Source organism: Citrus clementina, unplaced genomic scaffold (assembly GCF_000493195.1).
Source record: "Citrus clementina cultivar Clemenules unplaced genomic scaffold, Citrus_clementina_v1.0 scaffold_5, whole genome shotgun sequence".
In the NCBI taxonomy this organism is placed as follows: Eukaryota; Viridiplantae; Streptophyta; class Magnoliopsida; order Sapindales; family Rutaceae; genus Citrus; species Citrus x clementina.
Genome location: NW_006262201.1, coordinates 7285218 through 7296770, shown reverse-complemented (window position 1 = coordinate 7296770; position 11553 = coordinate 7285218). Strand labels below are relative to the sequence as shown.

Below are 11553 nucleotides of genomic sequence, written 5' to 3'. Positions count from 1 at the left end.
ATTACCCTCATTTTTAAATAAAATTTTATTCATATTTATTATGAATAAAATAAATTGAAATTAAAATAAAAATTTAAAATACTAAAAATAAAAAATAATTTTCAGTGTGAAAAAAAAGAAGTTAAAAGCAAGATTTTTCTTGTTTTTCTGTAATTATTTTTTACTTTTTTTACTAAAATAAATATATATTTTGTATTTCTAAGATTAAATATCAAATAAACAACTATTTTACCCTTTTTTCCCTTCAACTTTTATATGATAAGGAGGCTAATGGATATTTTAAAAATAATATAAGTAATATTTATTGGTTGCAACAATAGTAAACTGACATTCTACATTTAAAAGCTTTACTTTTTAGCTTGTTAAACTAACTCAATAATCCATATAAAATATGATAAAAATTCATGATTAATTCATACATCAATAAAATATTAAAATTAATGTGCATTAACAACTCCTTCCATTTAGATCAAGTTCTAAATTAGTGCTAATTCAAAAGCCACAACTTTTCATGAAAAAAATGGACATATAAGAAGAATAAAATTAGTTGATATGATAATAATATAGAAACCTATTAATTTGTTTCCTACGATGGTATAGTTGTTCATGAACATAATTCGTCCTAAAAACCTTGCTCAAGAGTTGGAGGTTGACCATTAGCACCCCTTCATTAATCTCATATAACCCCTTGTCTATTAATTTGACCATTATCAAAACATAAATAGCGATCAAAGATTAATTCAATACTTACTCTACCCAATTAATGTCTAAATCTTTGAGTTTCATGGCCCATTTTTGTGTATCTTGTGAAACATAAGGTTTTGATGGGATTTTGCCTTCACATTCTAAATTAGCAGGATTCACATAATCAACCTTCTTATCCTTGATAATATGAGCCCGTCTGTTGGGATGCCTCAATTTAAGCGAAAGAAGACGTGAAACTTCATGGAGCCCCCCCCATTTCTCCAGTGCACGCGCAATGTCATAACGCCCTGCAGGAATTTTTGATAAATTAGGCTAGAAATGAAACAAGAGCATTTAAGAAAAAGAAAATGAATCTTGCACTCTAATTTGAGCGAGGAAGCCAGATGGGTTAGCTAAGTTCCATTGGAAATGTTCTAGAGTAAGTTCTACTCCCCATAATACAAAATGTCATGACTAAAGTTCCCTAGATGACTTTATTATGACTTTAGTTTTTAGTTGCTACAATGACTTTATGATGCAGTCCATTCAATCTGAATAATTTTTTCCATGAAGCCTCCCACATTTTGACATGACCAGCACACAACATAGATGGATATGCGTAATATTCATTACCTGCACGCTCGAAAGACTTTCTGCTGGGCATAAATGATGGGTCCATTCCCCAGCTCCTTTGGAATCTACTAATCTGAAGGATGACGATAATCATGTTACAAAGATTGCAATCAGCCCTAATATTATATGGTCACTTAATAGTACAACTTTTTGAGAAAGAGAAAAAGAAAAAGAAATTGTGATCGTCCTTATTAGCTTGAGCTTGAGCACTCCCTTTCATGGGAATTTATGAAGCAGAAATCAGGGATTAATCATGGGCCATAAATTAATAAATCAATTGGAAAAAAATACAAATATCCTTATTTTTATTAATCATTCAGACTAACGGCAACCCATTCCCTGCCCACCCATGTGAGCCCTTAATAAGCACAATGGTCTACCTATATTTTTCTTCGTATATTTTTTATATATTTGAAAAGTGTTTTGATTTAATTCCCTGAATCCCTTTTCCATCAGGTATCTACTATGATGATGAATAAAGTTATGTTCAAAAATTTATCACACAGCACACTTGATTATATTTCTAGTCATTGACTGATCACGTAAATTGATTATTTGAGCAGGAATATAGGCATATCCAATAAAACTGGCAAAAGAAAATTTAGCATTATACCTCTTCCTCCAAATTCTCGAGGTTGTCCCAATAACCCTTTGGTTTACGGTGCTTGTAAGCTAGGGCAAGATTCATTAATGACGCCATCCTCCGAAATCCACCCATGCGTGTGATGGCCTTTTCAATATCCACCCTACCATGTTTGCGGAGCTGTTTTCTCATGGGCATAAATCCTTCCTGTCCATGTTTGGAAATAAATTCTAGGAGCTCAGCTTTAAGAACTTCTATGTTTGTTTGCAAGCCTGGAACCCTGGGTCTTTGTTTAAATGAATTTGGAGTTTCCGAATCTACAAGATCTTCATTGTCACTGCTTGATGAGGCACCTAATTCATCTGATGATTGTGTGTGATTAGTTGTTTCTACAGAATCATTCGCTAACGAGTTATCTCCTTCCCTCTTCTCCACATAATCTCGAATAGCACATAAGTTCGATGGAAGATCTTCATAGATAACCTACAAGGTTATGAAACACATGCATGAATATCTTTCTACAACCACCTGTAAATGTTTCAACAGCACAACTCTAGGCAAAAAGAATAAACAAGTAATTTTCACAAAACAGAATCTCTGTTCATGAAGATAAGACAGATCAATAAATAATTTCTTACCTCACAAATGTAAGAATAACATACATATAGAACCATGTCCAAATTCACTATATGTTATTGATGGATTATTTTAGATGCACATGGGTTATGGAAGTGTTCAATCTGTAGGCTTGAAATTGATAATTTGGAAAAACTTAAAGCCACTAGTAGTATTAGCCTTATGTAATCATTTTTGGAACATCGGACACCATAATGAGAGAATTCATAAATAGGTGTGTCAGTGGCTGCAGTTTTAGAAATAATCCCATTCAAGGTGGTGTTTTGACATAAAAAATCTACAATGAAGCAAAATGAGTAATTATTTTAAAAAATGGCCTAAACATGCCGTACGTGTAGCCTTTTGTTGCAGAGGGATCACATGCATGAGACCTTTGTAAAAAATACAAATTTATTCACATTCAAATAGCACACCTAAAACTAGTATGTAAATTAGATGTTGTAAGAAGGAAATGGGGCGAAATTGAAAGCTGGAGTGTCATATACTATGTATAATGCATGTACCTCTTCCATAATAGCTTCGGAAAGCAAGGAATTTTTCTGCATTTTTGACTCCACACTGTACTTCAATAGCGTGTGATGACTTCCCAGCTGTTCAAAAAGCCATTTTCCCTGAAATGAGTCAAAGTCCCCTTCAACTTGCTCAAAACTAATCTCCTGTTCATGCTGCTCACATATATCCATAACTACACGTGCATGAAGTACCATATACAGTAGACCCTTGCACCCTTCCTGCAGATAAGGGAGTCCTCATAAGCTATCAAGGTTCTGGAAAACTAAAAGAGTTGATATTTTACTCTAAGATTGTTAGTAGGTTCTTGTTCGTGCCTGTAATTTGATTTCCATCCATGTCTGGAATATTTTCTAAATTAATATAGCAGACTTTAAACAATCGGAAGTATTTAGTTATATCAAATAAGTTGAAAAAACTTTATTTTACAGTTACATCAACTCATTTGAAAAACCTATATTATTAAAATGAAGCACTCAGTGTTTTACTCTAAAATACTTTTTCTTATACCTGGAGGATGCGAACTTTGTTGTTTTCTCGCAACAAAATCTTACTGATGGCTAAATTTGGAACAATCCTGCAAAGAAGGAACTTAGTGAGGTTCTCAAAATCAGCCAGGAGGAACATATGCTTGAAATGCATGGAATAGTTATCTACCCAGTACATTTCCATGAAACTCTGTCTAAATTCAATTAAGAGAACCAGAATGTATATACAACATGCACTTAGACAACAACTCTTCCTTTTGATTAGCTTTGCAGGAGACTTATTGTGTGTAGCCATCATGATAAAGAAAAAGAAATGTCAAACTTAGACTAAAGGCATAAACTACAAACTGAACATCAAATGAAGACCCGGACCATGCAGAAACAGCAAATAGGTGCCATAGATGCTGATAGGCCACTGTCCATATCACATACCAGAGAAGGAAAACGGTTTCCAGCGGCAATTAATAGGAGTTTGGGCTGTGTTTGTGGTTTGTAATAAACTATCAAGCAGTTGTGTTAGTATTTTAGGCAGTCCGTTATTTGTCAGATTTGGTGAAAATAATTCTGTGAATGTAGGAGAGTTCCAGGTCTCTTGAATATCCTGGTTGTGTAGGAGTTCTGTTGTGTGTGAAAAGTTTGTGTAGTGAAATCTGTGTATTTATTCTACAAAAAAAATCTGCAGAGCAATTTGAGTCTATCAGATGTATACACAAATGCAAAGAAAACCAGCCTAGGTCTCTAAAATCCTAAAAGTACTATATTGGCAATTTTATCATGAGTGAAAACTACAGTTAGTTATCTTCAAGCTAATCATTTTGATACTCTCTAAAATCCTAAAGTACCAACAGCAAAACATGCATTGCAATTATTTATTCTTAGACAGCTCCATGCACGGTGAGAAAGATCTAACTTCAAATAAGCGTTCCAAATGCAACTACTAATGAAGCCATAGGACGATCAACCAAATTGCTTCAGGCCTTCATACAACACCCTTGAAAGAATTCTGATGATTTCACTCTTTGAGGTTGTCTAGGCGATAGACATTGCCCGACATAAAATATTAGAATCAGCCAGCTAAAAGGAGTGCAGAGATATATGTCCGAAGTCAATGGAATTGGAGATTTGGTACCTTTTGAACAGAATCTAATACTTTGATTTAAAATTTCATGACTCATGATCATAAACTACTTACTCAGGAAGAGTCTCATAAGCAGTCATAACATTCCAAACTTCACTGACAGGAGCTTTTACAGTTATGCTCGCAACAACACAGCGGTGGACACCTCCATTTTCCTTCAGCCCAAAACCATTTTATCAGCAACTGCCAAAACAAAAAATGGCCTCCTTGGGACAGGAAGGCCTATTCAGGGTAGTCTAGAGACAATGAGTTACCAATAAGCCATCAAATCTACGAAGATGAACTTCATCCACAAAACATGGCCTGTCAAGTCTGCAAACTTGTCCAAAAACGCCCCATTTACTGTTTAAATCACTCGAAGATGGCGGCACAGAACCAAAGTTTGAGCTCACAATGTTTTCATTAAACTTTCCAGGTGGTGCTTTACCCTTCTCAGGTAGTCCACCATCAAAGTCTAAGCTGGGGGAAGCAAGGATGGGCAAAGATAGTTCACCAAAGGAATTTTTTATCATCGGTATCTTCTGGTTCCATCCAAAACTCCTTTCAGCTCGACAAGCCAAGGCTTGAAGATTCACAGGAAGATCTGATCTGATAATCCTCTCCAAAAAAATGGCCGGGAAGTTCAATCTAGGGATCACATTAACTTCATATGATAAATTGGTTGTTGAAGACCTGAAAAAAGAAAGAAGTGGTCGTAAAAGGAAATTAAAAGAGTAAAACAATATTTTTAATAGCTTAAAATGACAATCAATAACTGGAAATGCACAGTTATATCATCCGTAAGAATTAAAAGAAAAAAATTAACAAGAAAAAAGAGAATAATTATATTGGACAAACCCAAGAAAATGGAGAAAAAAGAAAAAAGAAAAGAAAAGACGTCTCAGGAAAGAAGAGAGATCCAACTTGACTTGGGGAAAAGTTACCATTGACCTCACTAGTATTATCAAGGGATGAAATTATGTTTCTCAGCGTTATAAGTCATTTTGAGTGAGTCACTTTATCCTTTTTCTTGGTGTCAGGGGACAAGCATATGACATCTTGGTTATCATAGCCTAACTAGGAGAAGCATCATATTTATGTGAATTCCTTGATATCAAGACGAATTTAGAAACTATTCCAAAGGTTTCTTGGTTGCCAATGAAAGGCTGCAAAAACCTTGTCCAAGCTAGGCATATTTCCCTAAATCAATGTTTTCCAATTATTTACACAAAATGTTCTCTGGCATAACTTCGCTTATTCTTGATTCCGTCCCTCCCCGATGATGCAGGGTGAGAAGAAATCCTAAAGAAAGCCTATCAATTACAATGAAATGATGTAAGCTAATGAAGAAATAAGTTAGCCTATACCACATGTAGATGAAATTAAGGAGGAAGACAAAAGGATATGGAAGCTTCAGGACAGTATACTTGCAAGTCATATTTTGAGAAGTTCAGCAATGACAATTCTGCTGGAGAGTTTTTACCCTTCAAAATGATTTGGAAGGCTAGCATCTCCTAAAATTCAAGTCTTCTTGTGGGCCTTGGCACAAGGAAAATTAAATACTGGACAAGTAATCCAAAGAAAGTTTCCTAATTTATGTCTCTCTCCTTCTTGGTGTGTGATGCGCAAGAAAATTCCAGATAATTCGAATCATCTTTTTCTTCACTGTTTTATGGCTTCAAAGTTGCGTATAGGTTGTGCAAAGAAGATAATATTTTGTGGGTCGTTCTGGGTTCTTGTGATTCTCTTCTTATGGAGTAATCATTTCCTTTTGGTAGAGGAACAAAGGCTAAAACTCTTTGGAAATGTGCAGTGGCAGCTCTGTTTTGGGTAACATGAGGAAAGCAATGTTCTTATTTGTTAGGGGAAAAGTGCAGATAATGCTTAAGAACTGTGGGATAGAGTTCGTATTCTAAGGAGTTTCAAGATTCATCATTTCTCTTCATTCATCTAAAATGGGATAGGGTTTTGAGATAGGGAGATATCTGATTCTAGCCCTGTATAGGGTGATTGGGTATAGCACAAATAGTCCTAGCTTTGGTTTCTTATTGGACAGCTGGTCCACTATCCGTTTTAAATCTTCTTTACTAATACATTTATGAGTTTCTTATAAAAAAGAAAATTAAAAGTTTCTTATAAAAAAGAAAATTAAGGTACTATCAAGTCAGCTTCAGATGAACAAGCATCAAACATCGCCAAAATAAAAGAATGCTAAGACAGGCAGATAGCAGGAAAATGTAGTTCAATTTTGTTACACTAAGCATTCTGGCTTAAAAATGAGTAAGCAGAATCTACCTTGTGCCAGATTTTATGGACCATTTGCCTTCAAACTTTTTAAAGTCACCATCAACCATGGAAAAGTAGAGTTCTCGATCACTGGCCTAAGTCATTGACCATATTATTTAGGTAACAAACATGAGTGCAAATGAGTAAATATGTGACAACTAAATTTTAAATCATATGTGACAAAGGCAAAATTTCAAAGAGTTGTATGCGGAAGCCAAATAAATGCTAGAAAAGCAGAAACAAAGCTACATAAACCTATTAACCAAGGCATCAAATGTACTAAAGTGGAAGCGCGAGATCCTCATGAATAAAAATAAATAAATATGCGCTAAATTTGTTTGCAAGGATATCAGCATATGATACAAACATGAGTACAAATGAGTGACAATGCAACAACTAAATTTTAAATCGTATGTGACAGGCAAAATTTCAAAGACTTGTACACGGAAGCCAAGTAAATACTAGAAAAGCAGAAGCAAAGCTACATAAACCTATTAACCAAGGCATCAAATGTACTAAAGTGGAAGCGCAGGATCCTCATTAATAAAAAATAAATGAATATATGCTAAATTTGTTTGCAAGGATATCAGCATATGATACAAATTCAATTTTACTAGTTTCGTATGGTTGTCGGCAGCATAGATAATGTATCTTGAATATGCTTTAACCTAAATGATTATACAGTTAAAAAAAAAAAAAACCCACTCGTCTGTACTTGGTTTTAAAACGCTTACTGAATGGATTAACTCTTGGAGATCCAAAACTACACGAGCTTCAATATGCCAGTATAATGCCCTTTGCAGGCCTCTCTGCTCCAGCCATATTCGCCCTGGATATGGACAAGGAATTCTCCCACTGACATTCGAACATCAACCTATGTTATACATCCCAATACTAAACAATTCAAACATAAGGGTCTTCAAAAAATATTATCCTAAGCGTAAGGGACTTCGATGAAATTTTATCCACATCCGTAAATTGCTAAATATTTTCTTTAAACTCCCTCAGGTTTTGTACTTTTGTGTTATGGCTAATTACAACCGAAATCTTTATTCCGCTACTGCTGTGAACGTGCTCGTTGCTCAAAAAATAAACAATTAATTAAAAATTAATCATCAATTTTACCTGCAAGCAAGATTGGGGACGAAATCGGCGAGGCGCTCATAGTCAGTGAGAGCATTCCAAACGGAGTCAACATCGGCGTTGACCAACATTTCGGCTTTAATTCTTCGTTCCCGCCAAGAAACCACTTCAACTTCACAATGCACTTTTCTCTGTTCGTCTTCATCTTCTTTTCTATTCTTCCCATTATCACCGTTACCGTTACCGTTAACGATACTAGCGTAAATTCGACTGCTGTGTGTTAACTTGTTAACTAAAGGAGAAGGAGAAAAGATTGTGCAGCATTTGATGCCGTGAAGTAGTGGTGGTGGCTCGAGTGGTAAATAATGTACAAGTTTAGTGGTCGTTAGGAGAGTGGCTTCGAGATTGAAGCTTGAAGAGGTGATCATGGAGCGAGTGACTGTTTGTGCTCGGGTGAGTAGTGGCGAGCAAACGAAACGACTACTCCACTAACCATAAACGACCACGAGTCTTGGATTTTTTTTTTCCTAATTTTGTTGTTTAGTGATTGCAAGAGAATGAGTGGTCAGCTTTTCTTTTAATGAATGTATGGTTAAAAACAAAGCAGCGTGGAGGACTGGAGGATGGTAAATTGAAGAGGCCTCCCTTGATGTTTTATGTAATTACAGGAAGAAGGAACAAAATTTTTATAAATTAGCTGATTTAGTATTGAGGTGCTACATTTACTGGCTCTTCTCTCACCACAGTTGTTCTACCGTCGATACCAAACCAAGTCTTGTTGATCATTAAATTTCGTGAAGCCAAATAAGACGCACCATGTGGCCTAAATATATAATCCTAGATAAAATATGTAAAATAAAAGATTATTTTATTGTTAGAATTGAGGTGGACATTAATTAGTTCGATTTTTTTTATTAAGAACTAAATTGAACTAAACTAAAATCTAGTGGTTCAAAAATACATGAACCGCATACAAATTAAATTATTTCAGTTTCAATTAGATTAATAGATTCAGTTTAATAAAAATCAAGTTGAATACCCATTCACAATTAGAGTAATTCACGTCGTTTAATTTTCAGACTAGAAGATCTTATTGGAGGTAAATCTCAAATGGCCAGTAATGAGTTGACATATATTTAATGGGAGATCAAATGCACAAATATATAAAAATTGCCAAAATGCCAATCAGAAATACGAAGGCTGCAATGGAACAATAAAATACAAAATCAGAAGGCTCCTTGAAAATATCCTATTGAATAAATCCTTTCTTAATATTTTTCGATCCTAGCAATTAAGGATAAAAAACAGTCCAAAAACTTTGATCCAGTGAATTTTTAAAGAATTTTATTTAACTGATAAATTTTAATATTAAAATATAAAATGAATTAGGAGCCATAAATAAAGTTGGATTATACATGTAAATGTGTAGAAAAACGTGCAGTAGACAAACTTATCACCTTATTGTTCTGTTATGTGATACAACAATGAGTTTTAAAATAAAATTACTAATAAATCCCGTTATAAGACGCATAAAATTTTATATTTAAAAATTTAATAAGACTCATTATGTACAGTACAGGGTCGCTGTCGAAAACGCCGACAGCGCTTCAGATTTTTTATTTTTTATTTTATAATCTTTTCATTTGCTTAAACGCCTCTCTAAATTCTAAAAGCCACAGATCCTAAAGGCCTTCGAAATGGCGGCCTCTCATACTTCATCTTCTCCAACTCATCATCAACTTCTTCAAAGCAAGTACGACGTCTTTTTGAGTTTCAGAGGCGAAGATACTCGCAACAATTTCACCGACCACCTCCACGCCGCTTTAATTCGCAACGGATTCATCGCATTTAAGGACGACGAAACACTGGAGAGGGGAAACGAGATTTCATCAGAGCTCTCGAAAGCAATTGAAGAATCCAACGCTTCGATTGTAATCTTATCGAAAAACTACGCTTCTTCCCCGTGGTGTTTGGATGAGCTTGCGAAAATTGTTGAGTGCGGGAACAAGAGGAAGGATCGTAAAGTTTTCGCCGTCTTTTACGGCGTAGATCCGGCGGATACACGGACGCAGAAAGGAGAAGATTTTGAGAGAGTGTTTGCTAAATATGAGGAGGAGTTTAAGGAGAATCAAGAGAAGGTGCTAAAATGGAGAGCTGCTTTTACAAGAGTCGCCACTCGCCAGTCTCGCTGGATGGCACTTGCAGGACAGGTTCTTTCCATTATTTTATTTATTATTGCTTAATTATTTATTCACGCTAATAATTTTTTTTGCTTTATTTAGTGGTGACGTGTCACCATTTGCCTGTTACAAACATACACACGTCACATCGCTTGAGATCTCATCGTCAAATTTTTTTAAGAATTAATTGTGAATTTCATTTATTATGAGTGCTGCTATTTTGGCGGAGTGAAACTCCGAATGGGTTTCTTTTGTCTTTTTCTAGAAGAATGGGTTCTTTTGTTATACATTTTAAATTTCTTATAAAATTATAAAAAGTCTAATAAATTAATTCTATTCTTACTTTAAATCAAATTTCTTTTAGTCTCTTGACTATTTGAATTTAGATTATAGTAATTACGATATCTATATGTATTATTGTAACACTCCAAATCTAACACGTGCAGAGCACGTGAAGAAGGAGGTTACTCACAAATCATTAATCTTTACTCATAAGTTTCAAACTGAAATTCCTCCAATTCTTATTCAAATAAATCCATAAATCCATAAATTCAAACGTCAAATACTAAATAATCTCTCTCGAGGACATATAAAAATAATACCAAAAATCTCAAACTCCAAATTACACGTTCATAATAAAAGTAACTAAATAGAAACACAAGTCTATTCCTCCTCTTATTCAATAGCAAACGGAAACTGGAAATCACTAACTCCAAAGCTAAGTGCACCTCTCAAAAGAAACTTAATCTGCAAAAAAAATAATAATGAGGGGTGAGCCGTCAACTCGGTAAGTAAAACCATTCCTAACACACTAGGCCTATCGATACCAAAAATATTGCAAGCCTTCTTTTGTTTAAAGCATATATCATAATCCATAATTTTTATAAAACGATATATCACAATAACATAAGATAAATTCTTAATAATTCAGAATATTCAAAAGCATATTTACTTACGAAGCAAATCATGTAATACGTATACAGAAAACAAACAGGTTAGCTCATGTCACATAGTGTCACCTATAGTCCCGGTGACCCGGCCAGAAACAGAATCAAAATATCGTGTGCACATTCAGAACAGAAACCCAGTACTGGTCCAGACGGATATATCGTATATTACGATCAGAATCAGAATCAGAATCAGAATAACTATGGACAATGAGCCAAAACATTAAGAATCTCATACAATCATCAATAATTGAAATCAAACATAGGTACAAAACATTCGTATCAGTTCATAAAAGTTCATATCAATAATTTAGGCTTGCATAACACTTTATAAATAAAATCATAAAAGGTTGTCATGTCATAAAATCATTTACATATTAAAAAGCATTTATAAAATACTTTGTTA

At 34.5% G+C, this 11553-nt stretch overlaps 2 protein-coding genes across 4 annotated transcripts; one reads left to right on the top strand and one right to left on the bottom strand.

The window, feature by feature from the left end:
* Positions 1 to 584: 584 nt before the first annotated feature.
* Positions 585 to 8550, bottom strand: LOC18041407. 3 transcript variants are annotated; one of them, XM_006431717.2, is made up of 10 exons: positions 8063 to 8550; positions 7672 to 7792; positions 6947 to 7032; positions 4927 to 5344; positions 4727 to 4827; positions 3557 to 3623; positions 3040 to 3267; positions 1931 to 2383; positions 1318 to 1390; positions 585 to 992 (listed from the first exon to the last, which is right to left on the bottom strand). In XM_006431717.2, exons 1-10 carry the CDS (start codon positions 8446 to 8448, stop codon positions 748 to 750), a joined length of 2178 nt encoding a protein of 725 aa, XP_006431780.1. In that variant the 5' UTR covers positions 8449 to 8550; the 3' UTR covers positions 585 to 747. The 3 variants fall into 3 exon arrangements, with proteins under 3 accessions (XP_006431780.1, XP_024040643.1, XP_024040642.1); XM_024184875.1 differs by having other exon boundaries at positions 7672 to 7811; positions 8063 to 8145; XM_024184874.1 differs by lacking the exons at positions 6947 to 7032; positions 7672 to 7792.
* A 1044-nt stretch (positions 8551 to 9594) lies between these two features.
* On the top strand, positions 9595 to 10357 carry LOC18041406 (toll/interleukin-1 receptor-like protein). Its single transcript, XM_006431716.2, has one exon. It carries the CDS (start codon positions 9718 to 9720, stop codon positions 10261 to 10263), a length of 546 nt encoding a protein of 181 aa, XP_006431779.1. The 5' UTR covers positions 9595 to 9717; the 3' UTR covers positions 10264 to 10357.
* Positions 10358 to 11553: the final 1196 nt, after the last annotated feature.

Coding starts and splice junctions, on each gene's coding strand:
- LOC18041407 (XM_006431717.2), bottom strand. CDS start 8,448: ATGATCACCTCTTCAAGCTTCAATCTCGAAGCCACTCTCCTAACGACC. Junction 5,345..6,946: donor TCCATAAAATCTGGCACAAG/GTAGATTCTGCT, acceptor TTCTTTTTTCAG/GTCTTCAACAACCAATTTAT. Junction 3,624..4,726: donor GCTTATGAGACTCTTCCTGA/GTAAGTAGTTTA, acceptor CCTTCTTTGCAG/GATTGTTCCAAATTTAGCCA.
- LOC18041406 (XM_006431716.2), top strand. CDS start 9,718: ATGGCGGCCTCTCATACTTCATCTTCTCCAACTCATCATCAACTTCTT.